Source organism: Equus asinus, chromosome 5 (assembly GCF_041296235.1).
Source record: "Equus asinus isolate D_3611 breed Donkey chromosome 5, EquAss-T2T_v2, whole genome shotgun sequence".
NCBI lineage: Eukaryota > Metazoa > Chordata > Mammalia > Perissodactyla > Equidae > Equus > Equus asinus.
In genome coordinates, this window is record NC_091794.1 from 94,788,590 (window position 1) to 94,815,703 (window position 27,114).

At 54.3% G+C, this 27,114-nt stretch overlaps 1 protein-coding gene across 1 annotated transcript in view; it reads right to left on the bottom strand.

Annotated features, from left to right (window-relative positions):
- MAN1C1 (mannosidase alpha class 1C member 1) overlaps positions 1-27,114 on the bottom strand; it is a 133,566-nt gene that overhangs the window by 25,624 nt on the left and 80,828 nt on the right. Inside the window, exons 3-5 of the mRNA XM_014855023.3 lie at positions 9,163-9,278; positions 6,357-6,437; positions 1,230-1,324 (exon numbers count right to left, since the gene is read on the bottom strand). Of these exons, the coding sequence (XP_014710509.1) occupies positions 1,230-1,324; positions 6,357-6,437; positions 9,163-9,278 (292 nt within the window). The remainder of the gene's footprint in view (positions 1-1,229; positions 1,325-6,356; positions 6,438-9,162; positions 9,279-27,114) is intronic.

Here is a 27,114-nt window from a genome sequence, read left to right on the forward strand (position 1 = left end):
TGGGCTTTGACGGCCAGGGGAGCTGGAGGGAAGGGCGATCCGTGAAGGAAGAGAGTGAGGGAAGGCAAGACAAGGGGGCACATTGCAGTCCCCAGGGGCAAGATGATGCATGTTCTTCAACGCATCTTTAAAGCTGGATCTTAAAGCTGGCTGGGCGGTTAGTTCTCTCGACTGTGACCCCGTCCTATCCCCTCTGGGTTTCGGCCACCACAGCTGGAAAATGAGTGGCTATAAAACCACTCCCACCCCCATGAACAGGAAGGAAGCAGCACGGGGTGTCGGGGGGCGGGCAGGTGGGCACCCCGAAGGCTCTGGAGCTGGACGGAGCTGCAGCCCTGGCGCACTCTTCCCGAGCAGGGTTCCCCAAGGTCGCGTCCACTCTGGCATTGTGACTTAGTGATGCCCAGAAAGACTCTGTCTGGTCCACACACTGGGTGTGTGATGGGATGACGCAAGCGGCCAATAAAAATCAACGTTTCACAACAGAGCCAGCAGAAAGCAGCATTACCAGGGTTTCTTTGATTAGTGGGACTACATGCGATTTTTTTGGTCTTATCCAACACTTTTGGTATAATCTACATTTTCTGCAATGAGAATTTATTCTTTATATAGAGGGGAAAATTTCAATACATATTTTATTAAAATGGAGTTGGAAGTCCTGGGTATGTGTCCTAGAACGGTCAGTTACTGGCTTACGTGACCCCGGCTCGGGCCTTCACTCCTCAGTGTCTGTGCCTCCATGGGCTTGACCCTCCCAGAAGCCCCTCTGGGTTCTGACACTGGGCTCCTGAGACCCAGCCCTGCCAGGGACGGAGGGTAGGGGTTGGCAGACCAGGGTCCCTCTGCCCTGGGTCCTGAGACCCCCCCAGCAGCTTTGGGTGCCTCCTCGTGGTGGGAGAGTGTGATGTGCCCACTGGCTCCTGATGTGGGCTGGGAAGGCGGGTGGTTGGGGCACACCCGGAGAGCTGTGCGTCACGGCAGTGCAGTGGGACGACCACAGAGGAACAGCTGCCCCCTCCCCATCCCCGGAAGACCAGGCCTGTGTGGCCTAAACCCTGAGAACGAGGTTTGGTGACACACACCGGCCCAGGAGAGCCCTGGGCTAAGGCTAGCTTTCACCATGCCCCTGACTTGCTGTGATTCCCAAGGTGGTATTGTCATCTCCCTGTGCCTCAGTTTCCACACAAACACAGTCGAAGCCACAAGTGGGAAACCAGAAGGCATCCTACCTTTTGAAGTTCACAACGCCTTTTGGGATTCCCGTGGGGGTGTTGAAGGCTGGCAGGAGTTTCTCTCCCAGCTTGATGACCTTTATTCGGAACACCTGGAAGGGTCAAAGGGCATTGTGAAAAGCGGCTGGGTAGGGCACCATCACTGCAAGGAGCTGCTCCCGCTGGCAGATAAACCTGCCAATGCTGCCCGGCCCAGGATGGGAGGCTGCACGAATTCCTGGCTTGTGGCCTCAGGTGAGGCATCTCTCCGAGCCTCAAGTGCCTTCTTCATAAAAAGGACAATATTGCCTTCCTCAGAGTGCAGGGAGGAATGAAAAGCAGGTAATAGTTTTGTTTGTTTGTTGAGGAAGATTAGCCCTGAGCTAACTGCTGCCAATCTTCCTCTTTTTGCTGAGGAAGACTGGTGCTGAGCTAACATCCATGCCCATCTTCCTCTACTTTATACGTAGGACGCCTGCCACAGCATGGCTTGCCAAGCAGTACCATGTCCGCACCCAGGATCCGAACCAGCGAACCCCGGGCTGCTGAAGCAGAACGTGGGAACTTAACGGCTGCACCACCAGGTCGGCCCCGTAGGTAATAGTTTTAAGGCCCTCACCGCCGTGTCAGACCTGTGACTGAGGCTCAGGGACCAAAGCTGAGATTAGGGGTGACCACTGGGAAGGTGAGGCAGTCAGGGCAGTGGGTCACCAATGGTTAGTGTCTGCCCACACTGCAGGACCAGGACATCACATCACAGGCTGAGTGCGTGGGAAACGAACTTGGACAGCGTGTAATGAGCACTGGACTGGGAGCCCAGACCCCCACCCCGGGTTCCCATCCTGACTCCACAACTTGGCTTCTGTGCGCTTCTCAGCAAACCACTGCCACCGCACGTGTCAAACCAGGGGAGTCTTTCCCCTTGACATCCTGGCTCTGCCCACTGTTCCCACTTACAGAGGGAATGAACAGAGAAGGTGACTGGCTCGTCCTAAACGACCCATGTGATGGCAAGGGAGCCACAGCGGGTCCCAGCCTCAGGGCCCCTGCCTGAGGCTAGGACCCCCTCGAACTACCCTTCTGAGTAATTCAAAAGGACCTGGGGTCTTCTGACTCAGTACTTTCCCTCCTAGGAATTTATTCTAAGGCAACAGACAACCTTAGATGTTATAAAAAATAACCAAGGCTGTTGTAAAAATTTAACTTTATGGCTATTCATTCCAGCATTGTTTAAAATAGTGGAAACAACAGAAATACTCTATTATAATAGAATAGCAAACTATATATTCTATTTATCTACTATAAATAGAAGTATCAAACAATTGGTTAGTGGTTAAATTACAGCTTCCTCTAATGGAATACCATATAGCCACTGAAATCATGTTGTAGAAGGATATTTAATAGCCAAGAAAGGGTTTATAATCTATTATGAAAAAAATATTTCAAAATAGTGTATTTCAACTTTTGTAAAAATTACGTGCACATGGATGTGAGAGAAAAGGATGGGAAGAAAATCCACCAAAATATGAACGATGGTCTCCTCAGAGCGGTAGGCTTATGAGGATTTTTATTTTCTTCTTTTGGCTTATCTCTATTTTCTGTTATTTTTATAATAAAAACAATCTCACAATAAAGGTGATTTATCTTTTAAAAGATGAGATGCCAGTCCCTAAGCAAGTGCTCCTGGTGGGACAACACACACTTCCTTTCGGATCTGGAGGGTGACCCCATTTGCTGACCTCCTGCGTGTGTCGTTGCAAAACAAAGTCTTGAGGTCCCCCCCTCCCAACACGTGCAACTTAGAAATGCGCAGGCAGCTGTCCAGGGACCGCAGTGGGGGAGGAGTTTGGGACCCCTACAGGGGCTTTGGATGGAGGACTGGGAGGTGCAGGTGTGGTTCTCACTTAGGAAGGGAGGGAGGGAGAGGGGAGAACCACGCCCAGGGCCTGGCGGGGATGCGAGAGAGAAGAGGGTAAAGTCAGTGCCAGACAGTGGGTCCAGCTGTGGGCACAGGGGTGGGATCTCTGGGGGCTTTCTAGAGTCCAGAGTTCACAGCCTCGCATCACCCCAGAAGCCCCCGGGTTAGCAACAACAAAGGGCTCTCCTCTGAGGCTCCTGATGGAGGCTGAGCACAGAGGCATGAAGGAACCCACCGGAACCTGAACCTAGACACCAAGGCTCCAGGCACCTATCTGGCTGCGCTTTGCCCTGAGGCCTCCGAGCTAACTCTTCCTGAATGCTCCTGTCTATTGGCTGCACTGCAGGCCTCCACCACCCCAGGGAGGGTGCTGGGCGAGCGCATGTGCACAGGAGTGATACCACTGGGAACAGCAGACCACTGGTCCCCCTCACCATCTTGGAAGTGAGGAGGCATGCCAGCTCTTATCTACGTGATCATCAACTCTTGCAACGGCTGGTGGGGAAGGTGTTGCTCCACTTTGAGGATGACTGAGGATCTCTGAAACTGAGTCTCAGAGAAGCAGTTTGCCCAAGCTGTGGGGCAACTAAGTGGCTCTTTTCCAGGACCCCAAGCTGCCTCTCCAACACAGAGATGCGGCCTCAGACAGCCACTGCAGGCAAAGGGCAGTGGGCCGGTGCTTCCAGAACAGAGGTGAGAAAAAACCAGCAAGAATTCTACTTTGTAGATTGGAAAGGGCACTGGCCTGGGAGTCAGAACCTAGGTTCAGATCTTCCCGCTTAGCAGCTGTGTGACCTTGGGTGAGCCACGTACTGTCTCCGAGCCTCATCTGCACAATGAAACACTGATATGTTCCCTGGCTGCTTCACAGGGTTCTTCTAGAAATCAAATGAGAGGATGTATATAAGTGAATGTGCCATATAAACTGTAAAGTGCTGTGGTTATGCTTGATAGTCTCCTAGAAGTCTCAGTAGGACTGGCCTACGCAGCAAGGGCTTCTCCTTCCACAGGTTCCCTCTGAAGCAGACAGCCCTCAGCCCAGCAAGGGGTGTGGGGTCTCCTCTGCCACTCATTCCACAAATATTCGTGGGAAATTTTTAAAAATGGAAAGACCCATTCCATAGGCACCCACCATGTGCAAGATCGAGGACTGAGAGAGGAGGGAAGCCTCGGTCGAGTGTGGCTAAGCCCTGGTGACAAGCTACAAGCCTGGCCCAGGGTGGAGAGGCCACAGCGTCAGGAGTCAGCCCAAAGCAGCCGTCAGGGACTGTGGGGCCTGAGCAAGTTACTGCTCTCCGAGCCTCTGTTTCCACATCTGCAAATCGGTGACAACACCCACCTCATGGGCTGTTTGAGGAGCAGGGAGAGTGTACACGAGCGGCAGAGTATCTGTCGTGGGGAGGGGCTGGGGGGGCAGAGGCGGATCGGGAAGGCATGGCTGGAGCACAGGGGCTGAACCCTCAGGAGCTGCCCGCTCAGGGATTCTGAGTGACTGGGGCCTCTCCTTGGGCCTTTTGAACTACTTCTAAGTCACTGGTGCTCCTATCCACACCCCACTGTCTGGTCTGCATCCTGGAAAGCCAGGCTGATGGTCCCTCCTAGCGAGCCAAGGCCCCAAAACAGGTTCTTGGAGTCACACCCACCCTCAGAGGCGGGAAGGAGGCCCGAGCATCAGGCCTGAGCAGCGCCAGCTCCTTCCTAAATCGCTGGCACCCACACCAGCCCCTGTGAGCCCCGAGCTGCACGGCTCCCTCCTCCTTCCCCACATCCCACGTCCACCTCCCCACGAGCTGGACGGGAGGCTGGGCAAGGGCCCGTGAAGAACACTGATGCCTTTTTCTGCTCCATATGTCATTTTCCTGTGCTGGGGTTTTCAAATGAAATCCAGGCCTCGGGTGGCTCACAGCCCAGGGCTCCCATCTACAATTGTTTGGGGACAAATTGGTACAACCAGTAATCTCTGCTGAGGAGATTATGCTTGATGGAGAGAGGCCTGGAGCGACTGGAGAGAGAAAGAGCATGCCTCTTGCCTCTAACCCTTGGCTTCAGCCGCTGCTGCCTTAAGTTGAAGGGAAGCGGAAATGGCTTTCTCAGACAACAAGCCGCAGAGGTGAAGAGGGAATTTTCTGCAGCTTGCTCTCCTCACCTCCAGGCTCCCCACCGGCAGGGGGCCAGGGATAATTATTTGTCTCTGGGTGGACAGAGCAGTGGTCGTGCTGGGCAGCGCGGCCCCTCTGGGTAACAGAGAACACAAGTGACCAGTGACCACGTCCTGGGGACCCGGCCAACCTCACCACCAGATCCTTGGGCTGTGCCTTCACGGGAGCTCACGAAGGGCTGAGGAAGCCCCCCATTTCTACAGAGCTCCGCGGTTCTCAAAATTCTCTTGCAGTGCAGAGAACATGGGCTTTGGAGCCGGTCAGCCCTGGGGTCAAATCCTTTCCTTCCTGTCCCATTTCACAACAGCTCTTTGACCCAAGGGGGATTAGGATCATCTCCATGGTAGGGAAGGAAGTGAGGCCCGGGGATGAGAGAAGGGCACTCCTCAAGGTCACAGGCAGTTGTGGGGTGGAGATGAGGCCCAGGTTTTCTGACTCCATGCCCAGGACTCTGCCTTCTCACCTCACTTCACAGCCCTCCTTCTGGAAGCCAACGCGGCTCACCTGAGGCCAAGGTCTCACATTGACAGCATGTGACCAGCTTGGCTGCCCCAAGTTCCCTGTTGCCCCCCTGAGACCTGGAGCCGGTGTCTGGCTGGTGGCTGGCCCAGGAGGCGCAGGCAAGAGATGGCTGTGGAGTAGGACAGGGCCAAGGGGCCCCAGGGGTGGAAATGGTGAAATAATGGTCTTGGCTTTGTCAGTCTGGAGAACCAACACCGCCAAAAACCAGTCAAGCAGCTCCGCAAGCCTGAACCGAGCCCAGTTATTGCCGGGTTCCGTGAGAGGGGTTGCGCAGCTGGGCGAATAGACGCGGTGGTTGCCCTTAGAGAATTTACTATCAACCGTGAGAGCCAGTTGGGCTCACCTGGGCAGCAGAATGGCCGCATCAGGCAGAAGAGGAGGAAGACTCTGCAGGTGGCATGGTGGAGGGGAGGGGGGACGTGGGTGGCCCTGGGCAAATCCCCTCGAATCCCAGATTCCTCACTGGTGAAATGAGGAGTTGGGATTGGATGTTCTCCAAAGCCCCTTCCAGCCTGGATGGTCCAGCGCCTTGAAGGGCCAACTCACCTCTTCCCCCGTCAGGTAGAAGGCTGAGAGGAGGCCTCCGATGTACCGGATGTTCACCTCAAACAAGGATGCTTCTCCGCTCTGTAGGGCAGAAAGAAAGGGGCAGGGGGGAGGGCGGCGGGGACACTTGTGAGATGCCCACAGGGCTCCCAGGGATAGCCGGGCCCTTGAGACAGACCACTGCCCCTCAACCCCAAGGATCTGGCCACATGTGTGCCAGGCTCCAGGGCCTTGCCCAGCAGGCCAGGCGATGCTCCACGGCGGCTTTCAGGGCAAAAGGCGAGAGGGATCAACACCTGCCTGGCTGCCGCTATTGCACATTTACAGCATTCCAAATAAACACTGGGTTTGGCTTCCTTCCCCAGCCCTTGCCCGAGGCCATCGGGACAAAGTTATGCCTGGCTGCTCTCCAAGGCACTCAAGAACCGGGTGAGGAGCTGTGGGCTGAAGCTTAGCCTGAGGGAGGCATATTCTCCACCAGTCTGGCCGCTTCCCTTCCCCGAGGGAGCCCCTGGGCTGAGCAGGAGGGTGGTGTGGCCCTTCCTCAGGGTGACAGGGCAATGGGAAGGTTCTCAGAGGAGGTTCTGGGGCAGACAGGGCAGGCTGAGGCTGAGAGGAGGGGGTGCCAGGCAGAGCCTTGTAGGCAACCAGCGATTTCTCAGCCTCGGCTCTGGAGCCCTCAGGGCATGCCCACGCTCATCTTATTCACTGATACTTTCTTTCTGAAGTCTGGAGCAAATGAGGAGTGTTGGGGCATCATGCCAAGCGGGTTAAAATCCCACCTGAGCCACTTACTTGGCTTTGGGACTTTGGGCAAGATATTTAGCCTTTCCCTGCCGAGTTTCTTTATCTGTAGAACAGAGCTGACAATGCTTCCTGCACAGGGCGGACATGAGATGAAGAGTGGTGCAGGCGATGTGCCCGCCTGTCCCAGCCTTGCTCCTTTAAGGTGCCTGTTATTACCTCCCTGGCCCCCGAGGGCTCCCCTGGGCATGCTTCCCACATCAGGTCCTTTATTACTGATAACAACCACCATCACGCCTTTATGGGGAGAGCTTTTCCATCGACTGAACGCTGTTAAGCCTCTAGCTCTTTTTTTAAATTTATTTTTAATTTTTTTCTTTTTCAGTTTTTTGGTTTTTTTGGTTTTTTTTTTGAGGAAGATTAGCCCTGAGCTAACACCTGCCAATCCTCCTCTTTTTGCTGAGGAAGACTAGCCTGAGCTCACATCCGTGCCCATCTTCCTCTACTTTCTATGTGGGACGCCTGCCACAGCATGGCTTGCCAAGCGGTGCCATGTCCGTACCCGGGATCCGAACCGGGGAACCCCAGGCTGCCGAAGCAGAACGTGCACACTTAACCACTGCACCACCAGGCCGGCCCCAGCCTCTCTCCCTTTTAGCCTTACAGTGCTCCTGAGGTGGTCACTCCCATTTTTCAGATGGGAAAGCCAAGGCTCAGAAAGGGGGAGTGACCACATCTTCCTTTCTTCCAGGGGCATTCCCTAACCCACCCCTGCCTGCCTGAATGTTACCAGACTCCCCTGACCCTGGCACCACCTGGCACCTTGGCAGCTGCCTGGTGCCCGCTCTCTATCCCCTGCGTAGGGGACAAGGTGGGCCTATGAAGACACCCGTTCCTTCTCCCACCTCTGCCTTTCTCCCACTCAATACAGCGGAAATGAGGGGATTCTAAACCTCCTCGCCTCACACTGACTACCAGAGGTCACAGTAAGTCTCAAAATAATCACAGTAATGAGACAATGATGCTGGCACTATGGCACATCTGTACTGGACTTGACAGGGTTTTAAATGCTTGTTACAACCCTCCACGGGACTTAGGCCCGCGAGTTAGGCATGATCACTGTCGCTGCTGTGTCCTTCCTGTCTTAGAACTGGGGAAGCCAAGGCTCAGGGAGGCTAACGACTTTCCCAGGCTGCCAGCCAAGCCAGGGAGGCTCTGTTGTGGTGTTGCTTCCAGCTTTCCCCGGTTTGTCTCCCTGCCCCGCTCTGCACTGACATGAGCTGCAGGAGCTGTCCCCATGCGCACCGGGACTGCCCCACGGGGAGCCCCGGATGCTGCCTGACAGTGTGTTTTGATGTGACCCTCCCCCTATCTGTCTCCACCTCTTGCTCCCCAAATTCATCTAAACAGCCTCTCCCCATGGTGAGCTGATACCTCCAGGATGGATCCGTTACTTCAGTCTGGGCTGGGAGATCAATGGGGTTGGGGTCCAGTATTTAAGGATTTCATGCCACCCAGACACATTACCATCTCCTCCTTAAGGCCCTGATCTCTGACCAGGGATGCCTATGAGGCTGGAAACCGAGGGTCTGGGACCTGGTCGTGGGCCTCTAACCAGATGGCCTCCCACCCCCTCTCTCAACAGGGCAGCACAGGGGGCCTCCAGGTTAGAGCAGCTCAGAGCAGACAAGCCACTCTTCCCCTCCACAGAGTCACTTCCCCTGTTGCTGTTCTGTGCAATACATCCAGCCATAGAAGGGACTTCCTGGGTGTGAGCAACATGCCTGGCACCCCAGAGAGTGAAAAGAACAGTCATGGCTGTCTTCCTTCCCAGGAGAGGAGGATAGGGTGATAAATACTCATGGGCCAGCCAGGGTTGGGGGGACGTCCCCCACCTTAAGGCCGGTCTCAGGAGAGGGGACTCAGCATGGAGTGACTGCTCTGCTGTGCAGCCTAGGGCCAGAGCCTCCAGGTCTCTGGGTTTCAGAGATGACAGCATGGAGCTGGCAGCTGACCTCTTGGGTCCCTTTTGGCCCTAACACTCCAAGGGTCTGTGACTCACCACGTTCAGATGGAAGCTCTCTTCAACCCAGGCCTTGGCCTCCTGGAACTCCTCCTTCAGCTCCATGAGGTAGAGGGTGTCGAGGGAGTCAATGACTGTTGCTCCGCTGAGGCCTCCTGCAGGCACAGAGGGTGGAAGGCAGGACCCAGGGTCATTCTTATCCTTTCCATTCCCGACCACACAAGCCACCACTCCCAGGACCCTTCTAAATGCCTGGACAGGCGCCAAGGCCAAGGCTGGCCCAGGCATAATCCAGGGAGAATCTTGTGCCACCAGCCTTGGAAGGCGAGTCCCCCCATGGGCTGCCAGGACCCAGTGACCCCGCCACGGGCTGCTTCCTCCTCAAGGCAGCAAAGAGTGGGTGGCAGGCTGGAAGACCACGTTCATGGGCTAAGCCATTTCCCAGACCTTGGTCCACTCTTATATCCACCAGCAAGTCAACCATCAGTGCTGGTTGGGTACCCACCACTCTTCTGTGATGCTGGAAGGAAGTTGAACTGGCATTTGGCCCACAAAATCCTAACAAATGTGCCAGTCCTTTGACTTTGCAATTCCATTCCTTATTTTATTCTAAGAAAAAAAAAAAGAGATGTTCATAAACATTTATCCAGGAAAGTATTTATTGCAATACCATATATAACAGGGAAAAGTTGGGAAAAAACGCCAAGTCCTGTAATAGGGGATTAGTTATATAAACTGTGTGTTTATTGAGGAGATATCCATGGGATCTGTTAAGTTAAATAAAAAGTTGGTTGCAAAAGAAAAAAAAAAGCACAGCATAATTTCTTTTCTTTATCGTATGCCAAACGCATCCGAGCCTGCACAGAACTAGTCTGGCAGGACATAATTCAGGGGTTATCTCCAAGCTGGGATTACAGGTGCTTTTTGATTTCTTCAGCTCATGGATTATTTGTATAATTAGAAGTTTATTTCCGTTTAAGAAAAAAAGGAAAGAAAGTTTGGGCAAAGAAACCCAACAAATGCACAAGCCAAAGATTCTGTGGCCACTCAAGAATGGTGAGGACACAAAGCACAAGCTACAAGGTGGCCCCTGCCACTGGGCCTGAGACTCTCGTCCTGGGAGTAAAGGCTGAGATCATCGTGCAGAATGAGAGTTTTCCACACCACACACTGGGCAGGAGAGTGAGGACGACGACCTCCCCACAGGGCACAACCAGAGCCCAAGTGGAGAGGCCTGTGAAGGAGGAAGGGAGGGAAAAAGAGATGTGCTTGGTGCCATCTGGAGGGCTTCCTGGAAGAGGAAGCTGCCTCCCACAAACTCCTTCCAACTACAGGCATTGCAGGCAGCAGCAGTTTTCTTTAGGGATCAGAATGTAGTTTAAGAGGAGTAATTGTTCCTTCAGAGTCCTCCTTGCAGAGGCTCAGAGCTGTGAGCATCGCAGGCTCCGAGGCCCCCAGAGGAGCTCTAGAGCTCGCCGACAGCGCTGAGCCCCACTTGAGTTTGAAGCACGGGCTTTGCAGGCACTCCTGCATTCAGAGTTAGTGTCGAATCTCCTTGATTAGTGCTTCCCTAACTGCTCACTTGTGTCAATTTTGGAGGCAGACAATCCCTCTGAAACTCACACACTTACCCACCCCTCTGGGCTGGGCAAGGTCTGATAAAGGGCACAGCCTGGAAAAGGATGGGAGGGCGATCAGGAAGAGGCTGGGAGAAAGATAAGGCTGGAGGTTAAAGAATCCATTTCCAGCAGGGAGGGTTTAACAAGGAAGAGAGGAAGGAGGGGAGGGCTGGGGAAGTGAGGGCTTCCCAACGGAGTCCTGCGTTCCTGGATGCCCTCAGTACTTGAGTGGAAGTGAGTTTCCAGATCGTCAACCCCCACTACACTGAAGGATTGGTAGGAAAACAGACCCCCGTTGATCCTGGCTGCTTCCCCTGAACGTGCCAGAGGCTGGACGTGGTGCATAGGAACGCTGTACCCTCCGAGGTGCTCAGGCACCGGGGCACTGATGCATCACAGAAGGACAGAGACTGGGACATGCCCAGGCCACAGAGTGCCAGCCTGGTGTCCCACTCCTGGCTCTGAACCTAGGGGCCCCTCCTCTTATACCACAGGGTCTCAAACCTGATTTTTTAAGGTCCTGGAGGGATTTTCAAGATCTCGCTGTCCCACCCCTAAATTTCAAGATGACCCCTAGAGAGGGGTTGGGACAAGCCCAAGAATAGACCAGCGGAGGAGTGGCAACCCAGCCTGGGCCCAGTGTGATGTTTTCCACGACAGGAGTTGCCTCTCAGTTCCCTGTGAAAACAATTTCTGGTCTGATTGCAGCCCCACCCCACCCTGCGGGGGCAGGGGCCGCTCTGGTCCCTGCCGTGCTGCTCGCTAAGAGAAGCCCCAGCTGTGCATTCTTCAAGGCCAAGGGAGAGGGGGCAGAGTATCTGATTTCCGAATCCTGCCCTGGGCTGGTGTTCCCACCTCACGGGCCCTCCTCCCCCTGGGCTGAGCCTGAGCCCAGGGCCCCAGGGCGTCAGCTGGGCCAGGAGGGCTCCTCGTGACCCGCTCTCCTTCCTGAATACTCCGGAGGTGGGTGGCTGAGAAGGCAGCTCGCTAAGAGATCTGTTGGCAAGGGTCTGCCCTGCTCTCAGGTTCCTGACTCCTTCTCTCGGTTGAGCTCTCACCCGTCTCCACCTACTACACAGCCGGGCTGCGGGCCAGCAAGGCACTCATTGGAAAGCCTTTCATTCCAGGCGAGAGGTTACCCAGCGGCCAGGCTGGCAGGGGAGAAGGCCTTATCCCAAATTCAACTCTATCTGCACCTGCAGCCGGCCTTCGGCAGCTCCCCTGGGGAAAAGACACAGGTCCATTCAGTAAACAGGCCCACGATTTATATGGAAAGAGCCAACCGGGCACAGAAGGCCAGCAGCCAGCTTGGACACTTCACCGGGCCTGGGCCTGGGGCAGGTTCCAGGTTGGCCCAATCCCTCAGCTCCGAATCCTTGCTGTTCACAAAGGACTCCCTCCCCCTCCGCTGGGGAGGGGAGGAGGGCAGGAGGCAGTGAGCTGTGTTAAAAGAACACAACTCTGGGTTCAAACCCAGCTTGGGCCAGCAACACATCTGCTCTAAGTGTCAAAGTTCTCAACAGTAAAATGAGGTTAAGACCACTGGGCTGGGGTACGAGGGAGCCACTGCAGGCTCCTGAGCCTGGATAAATGCATCACATATACGCCCTGTCCAAAGACCTCTGATAAGGACATCTGTACGTGCCTGGCACAGAGTGCTTGACAAATCAGTTCATTGCTCCCATTTCTGGGATCCCTTAGCTCACCTTGAAACACTGGCCTGGCCAGGGAGATGCAGGTTCAAATCCTGGCTCCATCACATACGAGCTGTGTGCCAGGGCAAGACACTGTATCTCTCTGAGCCTCATGTTCCTCACCTGCAAAATGAGGACAGTAGGAACCACCTCCTAAGGCTGCAGGGAGGGTTAAATGGGCAGTGGATGGAAAGAAGCTGGCACAATGTTGGTACATGTGAGCTTAACCCAATAAACAGAAGTGGGGCCCTCCTTGCCCCTGACTGGCCCTGGGCAGCAACTCCACAAAACCTTCTGTGGTCACTGAGGCCTTGCAGTCCTCCTGCATTGCTGGTCTCTCCCGGCCCCGCAGGGCAATGTGGGCACGAGACTGCAAAACCCTTGGCCCAACTTAAAGGGAAAGCACCACATGAGCCCCACCTGCTGCTGTGGCCATCGCCAGCCGTGACCTGGGTGTGCACCTGCCGCCAAAGGGCCTTCCTCCCTCCAGGACCCCTTTCCTTCCCCTGATTCACCCTGTACACTGTTGCCTGATCTGTCTTCCTAAAGCCAGATCCAGCTGTGTCCGTCCCCAGCTCAGGGACCTGCAGTGGCTCTCAGTACCCATGCAGTGAGGGGAGTGAAGCCTTTTGGGTTTGACTCTAAAGGGTCTGGCTAATCTCAACTCCTGCCAAGCTCTGCTTCCTAGACACACGTTGCCCACTCCCGCCTTAACACCTTTGCATGTGGGGTCTCCTGTGCCAGGAAAGCTGCTCTGTGCATCTGGGCATACTCAAAGCCCACACTTTCTTCAAGGTCCACTTCCCCCTGGCAGCCTTCCCTGATTCCACCCAGCCAGCCTCCTCCTGCCCAGAGAGCTCCCACAGCACTTTCTCTGGCCTCCACGCAGGCACCCACCACCCCCACCCTGCACTGTGGGCTTTGTCCCATCCTCTAACCACACTGTGAACTCGAGGTCAAGGGTTCCCCCTGGCTCTCTCATACTCCTTCCCCACCTTGTGTCAAGCAGCCCCCAAGGCCAGAGCCCCCAACCCCAACAGGCCACTTGCTGTTCCTGCAGCCTCCTCACACGCCCCGCCTCCTGAGACTCTTCTAGAAACTCCGCCAGCATCTGCCTTCCCAGTCCCCCTCCCCCTGTGGGACTCTAGAGCCCCCCCTGACGCCTCCCTGCCCATGAAGCCCCCGTGATCTCCCTCGAGGGTCCTCCCGACTCTCCCCCTCTGAGAACTCTTCGCTGGCCCCTCCAGGCCCACACGGCAGGCCCCTCCTCTGTGGACCCCCACCTCCAGTCCGAGCACTCCTCCATTCTTATCACACGATAAAGGAGTGGTCGCTTTACTTGTCCCTGTCCCCTGTTAGAGCAGGGGCTCTGGTCCGCACCAGAGTCATCTCCACGCTCAAGAAACAGCTGCTGAGCGAAAGTGGGAAGGTGGGAGGGCAGGACAACAGGCTGGGCCGGCTCTGGCCACCTGCACCTATGCTCCCGGCTTCAGGTTTGCTCTGAGCTGGATCTTGGCCTTCAGGACGCCTCTCTTCCCCTTCCTTCTCCTCCCAATGCTGAGGTCGCCTCTTCCCAGGCTCCGTGGCCGGTGGGCTCTCCCTCATCTCTAGACGGATAAAGACCGGCTTCCCAGGGCTCTGTCTTTGGGTCTTTTCTCTTCTCCGTCCCTCATTCCCTTAGTGATCCAATCCCATCTCACAGCTTAAATACCATCCACATGCTGATGATTCCCAGATTTAAATTTCCAGCTAGGACCTTGTCCCCAAACCCCAGACTCACCTATCTGACAACTCTCCGCTCATATTTCCACTTGAGGTCCACAGGCATCTCATGGTTAACTTGTCTGAAAGCAAATCCTGCTCCTCCCTCCACACCTGTTCCTCCCAGCATCTTCCCACCTCCGGGGAGCTGTGGCCCTAAACCCTTGAGTCTGCTGTGTCTCTCGCCCCCACATTTGGTGCTGCAGCAAATCTGGCTCAATCTTTACAAGATTTCCAGACTCTGTCCACCTCTCACCTCCTCCGTGCTACCACCTTTAAAAATGCAAGTCATATCACCCCACTCCTCTGCTCAAAACCCTCCCATGGCTCCCATCCACTTGGAGGCCCGTGAGCTGGCCCTGGCTCCTCGGCCCCTGCCTGGCCTCTCCCTCCTCTCCAGTGGCACCCCGTTCCTGGAGCCCTCCAGGCCTTGGAGCCCTGGCCTTGGACTGTGACGGCTCTGCTGAAACAGCACCCCCACTGCTATCCCCTCACCCTTCATTCTTCCTGAGCGCCTTTATCCCCAGGGTCATCACACAAGGATCTGCATCCCTGTTTGCGGTCTGCCTTCCCCTGGTGGCGCTGAAGCTCCTGGAGGGGAGAGCTCCGTTTGTCCACTGCAGTCCTCCACTGCCTCCAACACTTTCCAGCCCATCACAGGTGCCCGGTCAGTATTTGGGAATAAAGGGCCTCCGCCCCCTGGGCAGGGGACGCTTCGAGGGGGCTATGGCTCATTCGCATCTCTCAGTGCCTGTCTACGATCTAGCATCCAGAGGCATTAAAGGTAAAACGTGTTGGTTGAACAGACTGAGCCCACCACATAGGCGTCTGTGGTGACCACGTCCAGGGCTGGAGCCAACAGAGGAGACCCTCCCACCAGGCTGCAGCTAGATCAGTCAGTGGGGCTGAGCACGTCCTCACCATTGCCCTGCGCATGCTGGTGTGTGCCAGCACCAGAAGTAAATTGTCATGTGTGTGCTGGTCTCTACAAGGGACCAGACCCCAGCTCCCATAGCCTCCTCCCTGGGGGCTGCCTGGACAGGAACCGCCCTGTCCTTCTGGACTGAGTTTGTATCCCCTCTCCTGACTCTGCCATACTAATGATGAGGAGGTTTTTATGTGATGTTAAATCAGCAAAGAGAAATGGGTCAGGCTGGGCAACATAAGCTCCAGGAAGAACATTTAGCAGGAAAAAAATCACCCAAGGCGTAGCCCATTACCTCTGTATCCCCACAGCCATAAACTAATGGTTGCATTTAATTTAATGATATAATCCACAGAGACTTTTCTTAATCTGTAAAGAAACAACAAAAATGTTCTTCTCAGCTTCCAAAGAAACCAATGCGGCTGTGTGGCAGGTCGTATTTCCCAAAGATAGCTGCACGGTATATGCCATCCCACGAGAGCAACTCTTCCCACGGCTCCTCTCCTTGAGCTGGGTGGCCCATTGTGACTACCTGGAGCAACAGGATAAAGCAGAAGGGATGATGTGCAAGTTTCCAGGCTCCAACCTTAAGAATCTGGCAGTTTCCACTCCCTGCCTCTTGGAATGCTGGCTCTTGGAACCAGCCACCAGAATGTGAGGAAGCCTAAGGCAGCCCACGAGAGAACACATGGAGAGGCCATGTGTATGTTTTCTGACTGACTGCCCATCGGAGGGCCCCCGCCAACAGCCAGCATCAATTCCAGACGTGTGAATGAAGAAGGTTCCAGATGGTTCCAGTGGTCAAGACACCCTCAGCCTTCAAGCCTTCCCAGCTGGGGCCCCATACACTGTGGTACAGAGACAAGCTGTCCCCATTGTGCCCTCTCTGAATTCCTGACCCAGTGAATCTGTGAGCATAATGAAATAATTGTTTTAAGCCACTAAGTTTTGAAGTAATTTGTTATGCAGCAGTAGCAACTGGAATGTTCTGTCACACGGGTTTCTAGGAAGATTAATTAAAGCGATATCCCCACTACCCCAAAGCACATTGTTTGGAAACCACATCATCTTGTATGGCGAGGTCTGGCCGCATGCAATCCTTTCAGGGATTAGGCCCTCTCCACTTCTCTCAGGTCTGGTTTTTCCCCTCCAGTAGGCTGATTGTTTCCAGGCAAAGGTTTTTCGGAGCCTCTGGAAGGACTAAAGATATTTTTTAGGAATTATTCCTAGAACCCAACAGAATGCTCTTACTATAGGCTGATTAGTAAAAGACGATCAGATGTGACCACGTCACTGTCCTTTGTAAAAGCCCTCAGTGATGTCCCTGTTCTCCAAGTTCAAAGTCCTGGCGCAGTGGGCAGGGTGCCCGTGGTCCAGGCCTTGGCAACCTCTCCAGCCTCACCTCTCTACTGCTCTCCGCATGTGATGCTCTTCCCACATCAGACCACCTGCAGCTCCCCAAACGCCCTGGTGTGTCTGCCAACACGGGTCTCTATGCCTGGGATGTCTTCCCTTCCCGAGGTGGCTTGGTAAACACCTACTCGTGGTTCTGGCCTTGGCTCGAGCTTCCCTCAAGGCATTCCTGAACTACCAAGCAGATCTGATGGTCCCCCCTTAGCAAGCCCGCCTGCCCTGCTGCAGGGGCTCTGTCACAGCGCTGCCTGCACTACGTCACACATCTTTGCTTACATGCCTGTGAATCCCAGGGGGCAGGGGCTGGACCCGACTCTTCCCAGTGGCCCCAGCATCCATCCCCAGGCCAGGCACCGAGAAAGAGAATGAACGACTGTTGAATGAATGAGCGGCTAGTGGAAACGCCCACAGCGCTTTCTTAGGGATCGCCAAACACTTTACAAGGCTTCTAGGCCTCGAGAAAAACACACCACCCACAGCAGTGGCCAGCTATCCAAGGAAAACACGGTTGGAGGGACGAGATGGGCAGCTGCAGACGTCAGCGCCTGGTGGAACTAATGGCTTCCTCCGCCCTTCCCAAACAGATGCCACGCTGTGCTGCCACAGCTGGCTGGAGGAGGTGTGGCGTGGCCGATGGCTGGAGGAGGCCACTGTGACGAATGGAGGACATGGTTCACTAAAGCCATCGACTGGACGGGGCTCCTCGCTGGAAAACAGGGTGTGTTTTAAAATGTTAGTGTTTTGTTTGTTTTTAAATAAGGGCTGCGGGTGCTGTCTGACCTGGAAACTAGTATTTAAAACTCCCTCTAACAGTGCTGTGGAGCCAGCTCTGAACCGCTTTTATCTCAGAAAATCTCCAAGAGAAGAAAAGGCAGATGGAGAAATGGGAGCCCAGGATGCTGCAGTGACATCTCAAAGACACACAGCAGCTCAGGGCCGAGCTGTAACCAGACACCACCTTCCAGACCACACGACCTTGTTTCCCTTTCCAGCTGTGTGATCTTGACCTCTCTGGGCCTCAGAAAAATGGGACAATTAGGTTTCCTTTATAGAATGCCATGGCCAGCTCAGATGAATGTATACAAAGAACACTCAGCAGGCGCTCAGTACAAGAGAATTTGATACACCCAGCAACGGAGAGGTGCTCAGTGCCTGGGGCTATTATCATAAGCTCAGTTCCAGCAGAGGAAGCCATCCCAGGGCCAGCAAAGCCAGGATCCTTTGCAGATCCTTGGCCTAGCAAGAAAGGATGGCACGGCCTTTGTGCCAGGCAGGCAGGCGAGAGCCCTCAGGAAGGCAGGACCAAGCTGGGCAGGCACTGTGTCATTTTTAACACACTTCTCACCTTACTGGGGAGACGAGCAAAAGCTGGAGCCCTTGGCTGCTCACCCCCAGAGAACTTAAAACCCCACTGCTGTTCTGGGCAGCTCCTGAGGGCAGCCCACAGTCCCTCCACGCTCCGGCTTCTATCTGTAAATGAGAAGACTGCTCAGTACCCTTCCTCTGCCTCCAGGGAGGGTGGACATCCCTGTCCCCTCAACCTTGGTCTTGTCCAGGTAACTTGCTTTGGCCTTGTGGTGGGTGGGACTTCAACTCTGCCCTTGACTTTCGGCTTGGCCAGGAGACTTGCCAGTGGGATTAGTGGACATGACTTGAACAGAGGTCTGGAATAAGCTTGCATGGGTGGGCTTCCTCCTGCTTTTCAGCAGGAGAAGAACAAGCCTCGAATAGCCACTGGTCCGAGAAAGATGAGAGACAGGTGGAGCAGACCTGGACCCAGCTGAGCACAGCCTAGATAAACCAAACTCCAGCCTACCTGCAGCCACATGAATGAGAAATAAATAAATGCTCACTGTCGCCTGCCACTCATTGCGGGGTCATTTGTTACACAGCATGATTTTGGAAACAGCTGACTGATATAATGCCCTTCCAGCCCTAATTCTTAGTAGTCTCTTTGTGTTTTCCCTTCTCTAGCTAGACTACTGATTCTATGTGGTCCACTCTTTCTAGCCTTCCAGCCCTTTACTCACACTGTTCCCTCCACTCAGAATGCCCTCCTCTAACCCAAAATGTCTCCACACATGTTCCAATCCAATGTCTCCTTTAAGTCCTAGAGAAAATGCTGCTTCCTCCATGAAGACGTCCCTGATTGCCCCACCTGGACCTGGTCCGCCTCCTCTGACTCTTTTATTGAAAGAACTGCTTTTCACAACTTTCATTATAGTCATCTGTGTCCTCTTCTCCAGTCTACCCCAGGCAGGGAGTGTGTTCAGGGCTGACTCTACGCCTGGTGGCTCTGAGCCAGCAAGGGCCCTGTGGAGTCTGGGCGTCACTGGGATCTGCTGAACGAAGGACTGGATAGCCTCCTCGCACTGCCTCATACCCAGATGAGGAAGCCACCCCGACTGTGCCCCTCTCCAGAGGCCGTTCCTACGTGGCATGAGGTGCCGGGGGGGCAGACACCAACTCCATGATGCTCCGAGCCCCTGGCCCAGGGCAGACACCCACCCAGGTTTGCTTGTGGAATGTGGAATTCTCCCAAATGCCAACTGCCAGCCCCTTCCTCATGAGAGGTTCCTAGGAGTAAGTGCAGTCTGCACTGACAGAGCGCTCGCTTAGTGCCAGGCGCCGTGCTGTAGGTTTCATACACATCGTCTTCTTTAAACCTCGAGCCAATTCTGTCACTGCCCCTCTGTCACAGATGGGAGAGCAAGGCTTCAAGGAATTAAGTCACTTCCTCAAGATTTATTCATTCACCCAAAAACATATTTTTGAGTGCTCAGGGCATGCGTGGTGCTAGAGCACAGTGGGGAATGGACAGTCCCGGTCCCCACTCTCCAAGAGTTGCAGGTCTGGTGGGGGAGAAAGACACCAACCAGGTACACACATACGACATCTAGTTACAAAGGAACATGAGTGATAAAGGAAAAGAGAGCGGAACCGTGGCCAAGGGAGGCTCAGCACTTGAGCTGCTGCCTGAAGGAAGCAGAGGAGGAAAGAGGAGCTCGGGGCAGGCCAGGCAGAAGGCAGAGCGAACAGAACAGCCTGAGGCCAGGAAGTCTTGACGTGTTCGATCATGGAGCAGAGAGGAGGTCATAGGTAGTGAGAAAGAGGGAATGTAGCAGGCGGTGCAGGGGTGGGGCCAGGCCACACAGGGCCTAGAGAGCTCACAGAAACGCATGGCAACGGCTCAGGGACTCAATCTGACTGGCATTTTAAAGTGATCCTCTGGCTGCTGTGTGAAGAGTGACCTGGCAGGGGACCCAGGAGGGACCCCACATGGAATAATTCAGGGAGCTGTCCATCTTGGAGGTGAGTGCCCACTGGTCACTTACAGATGGGTGGGAGGGAGGCAGGGAGCATCTGGCCTGCACTTTGAGACCCCTCAAAGGCAGCTGGAGATGCTCCCCAGCCAGAAGGCAGAGGTTTCCCAGTCCAGGAACAAGAAGAATTAACCCAGAGCAGAGGTCAACATCACCCAGTTGCCGCACCTCAACCCCAGGGGGAGCCTCCAGCTGCCCTCAGGCCCCCAGGCGCAGAGTCACAATGCCATCTTAGATATACACTGTGGCCGCACAGAGCTATGCACTGATCATGGCAAACACGGCCGGTGGACTAGAGCCAAGAGGTACAGATGCATGGCTCTGATACCAAGATGAATGCTGATTATTGGAAAGGGGGAAAGAAGGGCAATCAAAGAGGCCCTATTCACCCCAAGAACAGAAAGAGACGGCAGAGGCAGTGCCGGGAGAGCCTGGTGCCGAGCTGCGCTCCAGCACAGGGTCCCGATGGGACGGCTGAGCCGGAGGGAACGGGCCAGCAGAAAGGGCCAGTCCCGGAACCACACTTACTGGCTGCCTTAGTTTCATCATCTGTACAATGATTGGAGCAACACCACCTCCACCTGCGGAACCATCATGAGGGCTGCAGGTCACAGAGCGTGAGTAAAACTCCAGATGCAGCCGCCGCCCATGGCTGGCCTCAGCCTCGGCCTCAGCGGAGATGCCAGCACAGCTCTCAGCTGTGGAGCCCGTGTGGAGGCAGACACCTGCTGGTGAGCGCCCCACAGGCAGCACCTCCTTCAAGCTTCCCAAGAAACCTACAAGGCAGGCACAATTTGTGTCCCTGTTTTACAGATGGGGAACCTGAGGCTTAGAGAAATCGTGTAAATTTCCCTGGGTTGAGAATGGGGAGCCAAGATTCAACTCAGGCTGGCTGTTTCAGAGGCTCTGTGTTTCACTGCTGTACCATCCCACTCCTGTGCAATTTCTGGGAACTCGGCCAGGTTCACAGGGTCCGAGAGGGTCCCAGGCAGGTGCCCACAGCCACGAGACCCTCAGGCTATCTCCTCAGGGTCTGACAGTACCTCCCACCTGTGGGCTGGAGCAATGCCCCCTCTGTAGCAGGCACTGCCTGTGTGAGAGGAGCTGGGTGCCTCTCCCTGCAGGAGCCCTGCTGGTGATGCACAGACCAGTCTGGCCCTCTTCCCCCAGGAAGCCTTCCCAGATCCCCTCGAGGGGGTGATCATCCTCCCTACACCATTCTGGGTCCCACTGCTGATCACCTGGCCCAGGCTGACTCACAGGAGGGTCCATGTTGGTCTGTCTCTCTGACAGGCAGGAGCCCTGGGAGGCAGAGATCCTGCCATATTCAAAGAGCTTAGTATAATGTTGGGTGCTCAGTAGCTTTGGAGTAAAACGTATACTGAATTAACCCAGAGAGAGAACTGAGAAGCACCCGGAGGAAGCATGACCACGGCCAGACCGGGTGGCCCTCTCTCCATCATACCCAAGATGGTCCCACCTGATTCCCTCCCAGCATCCAGTGAACAGGAGGGGACCGATCTGCCCTCCTCTACAGACCAAAGACCTTCCCTTTGCTTGGTCCCTAGGCCTCTTCCAGAATCTAATAGAAGCCCCCCCACTCCCTCCTCTTACCTGAAAGGGGCCTGCACACATTTTACAGTAACACAGGCTTCCCATCACCAGAATTACCTGGGCTGACCACCTAATTGAGGTCGGGGGCAGGGGTCGTCTGTGACAGATTTTTATTTCCTACAACGGACGGGGTGAGGAAGTCATTCTAGAGTCAGAATGATATAGAATCAGATCATGTCTTGGCTGTTCCCAGCTGTGTGACCTCTGGTTAGCTACTTCACCCACGTGAGCCTCAACATCCTCATCTGTGAAATGGGGATCATGTCAGATCACGTGTGTTACTAGAGAGACTGGCAGTAGTCGGTGCACAGTGAGGTTTTCTTTTTCTTTAAATGTAAATGGACTGCAGGGGGTGCCTGTGAGTCACCTTTCATTTGATTTAATTTGATTTCTTTTAGAGGCAGCAGTGATAATGGAAAAAGCACAGGCTTCTTTGGTTTTTTCTTTTTAAACATTGGCACCTGAGCTAACATCGGTTGCCAATCTTTTTTTTCTTCTTCTTCTTCTCCCCAAAGCCCCCCCAGTACATAGTTGTGTATTCTAGTTGTGGGTCCTTCTGGTTGTGCTATGTGGGACGCCGCCTCAGCATGGCTTGATGAGTGGTGCTAGGTCCGCATCCAGGATCCGAACCGGTAAAACCCTAGGCCATGGAAGTGGAGTGTGTGAACTTAACCACTCGGCCACGGGGCTGGCCCAGCACAGGCTTCCGGTCAAAATGTTTGAGTCTTCGCTCTGCATATTACCAGCTGTGTGTCTACAACCAACTGAATTTACCTCTCTGAGTTGTGAGTCTGCATCTGTCAAAAGCAACTGATAGTAATCCCCTTGAAGGTGTGGGTGGCTTGGATGAGGCACAATGTCTCACCGAAAGGGAGAGGAGGCGGAAGGTCTGTGCACGCGCTGAGCATGAGACGACCCCCGCCCCCGTCCCACTTGCCCATGCCCACCCACTCGTCATCCCTGGCATGACAGCCCTGAGCAGCTTCCTGGGTGAGAACTGCGTCTGTCTTAGATCCAGGGACCAAAGCAATTCACAAATGCAGCCACCGTGCCACGGCCCAGAGGGCAGCTCTCTCTGCTTCAGAGAAAACACACAGTTCAATTTCCTAAGGATCGAACCCCCAGGAGCCTCTCAAGCCTTTCCCAGTGAGAGCGGTTCTCCCCCAACGTGCGACTGACCAATTACAGCCTGAGGATCTGAAATTCTCAGCCAAGGTTTGCGAGGATGACGGCGAAAACGAGAGCAATCTGATGGTGGCGGCACAGTTTTCAGAAATACACGGTAATCCATTTCTGTCAATCCACGGGAGGCACAGCTCGAATCATTAATAAGCCATCGTACTTAATCAGGCCGAGAAGGCCGGCCTGTGCCTCTCAGATCATTTTCAAATGGTTTCAGGTTAACTTTCAAAAACTGACAGGCAAGCAGGGAGGGGATTATGACAGACGATAATCTGAGGCACTTCTGGTTCCGGTTCTCAGGGGGTGAGCGATTTGAGAGCAAATCGCCACCCAGACCTCAGCGTGGTGGTGGGGACAGCAGTGAGGGAGGGTCCAGGATGCATTAGCCGTGCCTTCGGCCCTCAGGGACTCTGCAGCCGCTTCCTCAGAAAGACAGCAAATTCACAGCAAACTATTAACTAAAGGAATAATTACGACGTCCATGGCAGGTGCTAAGAGAAGGTGGAAGTTTCTCCAGTGGTGACCTCTCAGCTGTGAGCACACAGACCAGGGCTGGGAATCCTCTTTGCCTCTCACGTGCTGTGTGACCTCACACAAGTTCCTGTATCTCTCAGACTCGGGTTGCCCCTCTATAAAGTGGGATGCTCATCTCACAGGCGTGGGAGGTTACGCAGGAGGGAGGAGCACCGGGGATGTGGGAGAACCCCGCAAGTTAAGTTGGGGTCCTCCTGAGAGGGTCTGTGAGTGCCAGGCTAAGCAGTTTGGACTCTACTGAGAGGGGATGGGGAGCCACGGAGGTGTGTCAGCAGGGCCAGGCCTATGAGCAGCTGTGTGGATTAGAAGCTAACTGAGGGGCCGTGGGCAGGCTGTGGAGAAGGCTGGGACAGTGTTCGTGCAATCCAGGCTGCTCGAAGGGTCAGGAACATTTGTGTCTTCCTCTGGGTCTCTGCCCACACTGGGCACTTGTTGACTTCTAAGTGACCACTCCCACCACACTCTTACCCAAGGTTCCCAGCCTTTGTTTAAGGAAAACACCCTTTACAATCCCCAGCCAAGACCAAGCTCCCCTTCGTTAGGGCAGAGCTGTGGGGAGACTGCCGCCCTGTCAGGAACGGCATTTCCCAGCCCCTTTGCATTTAGGTGGGGCCCTATGACCAATTCTCACTAATGGAATATGGGTGTAAGTTACATCCACCACTTTGAGGCTGGGCCATAAAAACCACTGTGGGATCCTCCAAGGCTGAGGGGCCTTGGGAGTCAGGATCTGAAGATGATGGAGCCTCCATCACCCTGGGTCCTGAGTGACCAGAAGGAGCAGAGACCCTTCTGTCTCCCATCAATTTGACTTTACATGAGCAAGAAATAAATGTCTGTTGTCTTGATCCATTGAGATCTCTGGGTTTATCTGTTACAGCAGCTAGCATTACCTTAATGTAAAAACTGCTCTCACTAAACAGAATGACCTTGGGCATGTTATTTCACCTCCCCGAGCCTCAGTTTCTCTAATGCAGATTCTTGTGTAGGCCCAACAGGACGACAAACATGAGCAATGCTCTGCAAGGAGGGAAGGACCACAGAGATGCCACTCATCACTGGTGTTACTGGCTTCAGTGTCTCCAAGAGCCTGAAGGAGAGGGGACTTTGCACAGATCCTGTGGAGGCAGGGGGAGCGCAGCCAAGGGCTGGAGAAGCTCCAGGCAAGGGGTCAAGATCCACCAGCAGATCCTGACCCAGACTGGAGACCCTCCCTCCAGGCTTTAATTCCGCCCCTCAGCAGAGATGCTCCCCAAATAGCTGAGCCCCTCAGGGAGGAGGCTGGGGCCTGGCTTTCATCTCCTGGCAGCTCCCCAGGAAGCAGTCAGCCCAGCTTCCCCGATAACTTGTTCCAGCCTCTTACAACTCATTAACAGGAAATTGCACGCCCTGCCAGGAAGATGCACGCCTGATTTTTCAGACCTGTCAGGTCGACACTGTTATCAAAGCCTTGTCATGTTTTTGCACGGTCCCCACGTTCTCCTGCTCTGGTGACCTCCTGGCAGCCTCTGGGCTCAGCGCATGCACTTGCTGCCTTTGGAGACTTGAGCACCTCGTGTGGTTGTACGGTTGAGCATTGTTCTGCCAGCCAGTGTGGCAGGGAGCAGGGGCTCAGGATGGAAGCCCACATCGGTGGCCCAGGCTCTCCTCTGTGCCCCGCTCCTAGGCAGTCCTGCACCCCCAGCCCAGGACTGATGCTGGGACCCCAAAGGAGGACAGGAGGCTGAGCAACGTGTGATGTGCTGAGTGGGGTGTGGCCATCAGCAACTTTAACAGGACCCTGGTCATTACACGTCCTTTGCGGAGGGGGCTTCCCCTCCCACAGCTTGGAGGCAGGGGTGGAGAAGGCCTCACCCCCAGCCCCTGGAGCCCGGACTCAGGGCGGGTCCACCGCACCCTGTCCACACGGCCCTGCTGCCTGCTCTCGGGCGGGCAGGCGCAGACGCTGAGCTGCTCCACCTCCGCTGCTCTCAACTTTTCCTACCGCCTGCTCGCCGGCTCTGGCTGGGGTGTGTGAGGAGCCCTCAAATCACCCGCCTGAGTGACAACCACCAACACCTGGACTAGGCCCTACGGAGAGACAGAACGGAAGCAACAAGGACAGAAAGCATCCGTTTCCAGTCTTTTCACACACAGTGATGAATCTGTTTGATCCTTACACCCACCCTGAGGGGCGCCATCACCTCTACCGTACTGAGGAGGAAACAGGCTCATGGACATTAAATGATGGTGCTCAAGGTCACCGGGCTAGTCCACAAGCAGTAATCTGAGCTGGGTCCATAAGGTCCCATAATAGTGACGGTCACTTGTTTAGTACGTCCTTCATGCCAAGCACTAAACTGAGCATTTTATTCTTAATACTCATAACAACTCTACAGCAGAGGTTATAGCATCTCCATTTCCAGATGAAATAACTGAGGCTTAGAGAGGAGCAACTTGTCCAAGGTCACACAGCAAGTAAGCGGGAACCAGAGCCTTAATGCCTTTGGTGTTGGTGCTCTCTCCCTATGCCAGCTGCCTCCCCAGCGAGAGGAGTCCCACCTGGCGAAGGCAGGAAAAGAGGCTACAGGATTTACTAAGCAAAAGAGCAGGATGCAGGCCAAGAAGCACATGAAAAGATGTTCAACATTGCTACTCGTCAGGGAAATGCAAATCAAAACTACACTAAGATAACACCTTACACCTGTTAAAATGGCTATACTCACTAAGACTAAAAATAACAAATGTTGGAGAGGATGTGGAGAAAAGGGAACCCTCATACACTGCTGGTGAGAATGCAAACTGGTGCAGCCACTATGGAAAACAGTATGGAGATTCCTCAAAAAATTAAAAATAGAACTACCATATGACCCAGCTATTCCACTACTGGGTATCTACCCAAACAACTTGAAATCAACAATCCAAAGTAACATATGCACCCCTGTGTTCATTGCAGCACTATTCACAATAGCCAAGACATGGAAACAATCCAAGTGCCCATCGACTGATGATTGGATGAAGAAGATGTGGTATATATATACAGTGGAATACTACTCAGCCATAAAAAAGACAAAATCATCCCATTTGCAACAACATGAAAGGACCTAGAGGGAATTATGCTAAGCAAAATAAGCCAGTCTGAGAAAGACAAACACCAGATGATTTCACTCATATGTGGAATATGAACAAACACATGGACAAAGAAAACAGTTCAGTGGTTACCAGGGGAAGGGGGGTGGGGGGTGGGCACAGGGGGTGAAGGGGAGCACTCATGTGGTGATGGACAAGAAATATGTACAACTGAAATTTCACAATGATGTAAATTATTATGAGCTCAATTTAAAAAGCAGGATATAAAATTGTACACATGCTGGTCACTACTCCATTAAAAACTCGAGTGTGCATGGATCAGATGGGTGGGGTCTGGTAGACAGTGGGTGGCTGTCTCAGAATGAGGTGGGGCCTGGCCACTTCTGTCAGCTCATGGTCTCTCTTCACTGAACTTTTCCTTGTAAGGTGAACAGGAGCCAGTGGAGTGCAGGTGTGGTGGCTCAACCTTTCCCGCACTGTGGCAGCAGGGGGTCCTCCTGCCCTCTCCCCAGGTGCAGGAGCCACCTGGCCAGGTGATCTCTCCACCTCACCACATTCCAGACAGGCCTCAGGCTCAGGCAGAGATCCAAGCAAACCAGCAACCGCTGCTCTGAGCACGTGCAGCTTTGAAACAGTGCAGACTCGCGGGAGAGGGGCTGAGCAGCAGCTACAGCCCAAGCAGGGGTACAGAGCCCCCCACGTCGGCAGTCCCCCCACCACAGAGGCCAAGGCCGAGATTACCTGGTCTCCGATTACCCTCAGAAAGGCCCTTTGTGACCCAGCCCCTGCCCACCTGGGCAGCTCATTACTCACCTTTCACTTCATGCTACAGTCACCCTCAGTTCAACATCCCATAC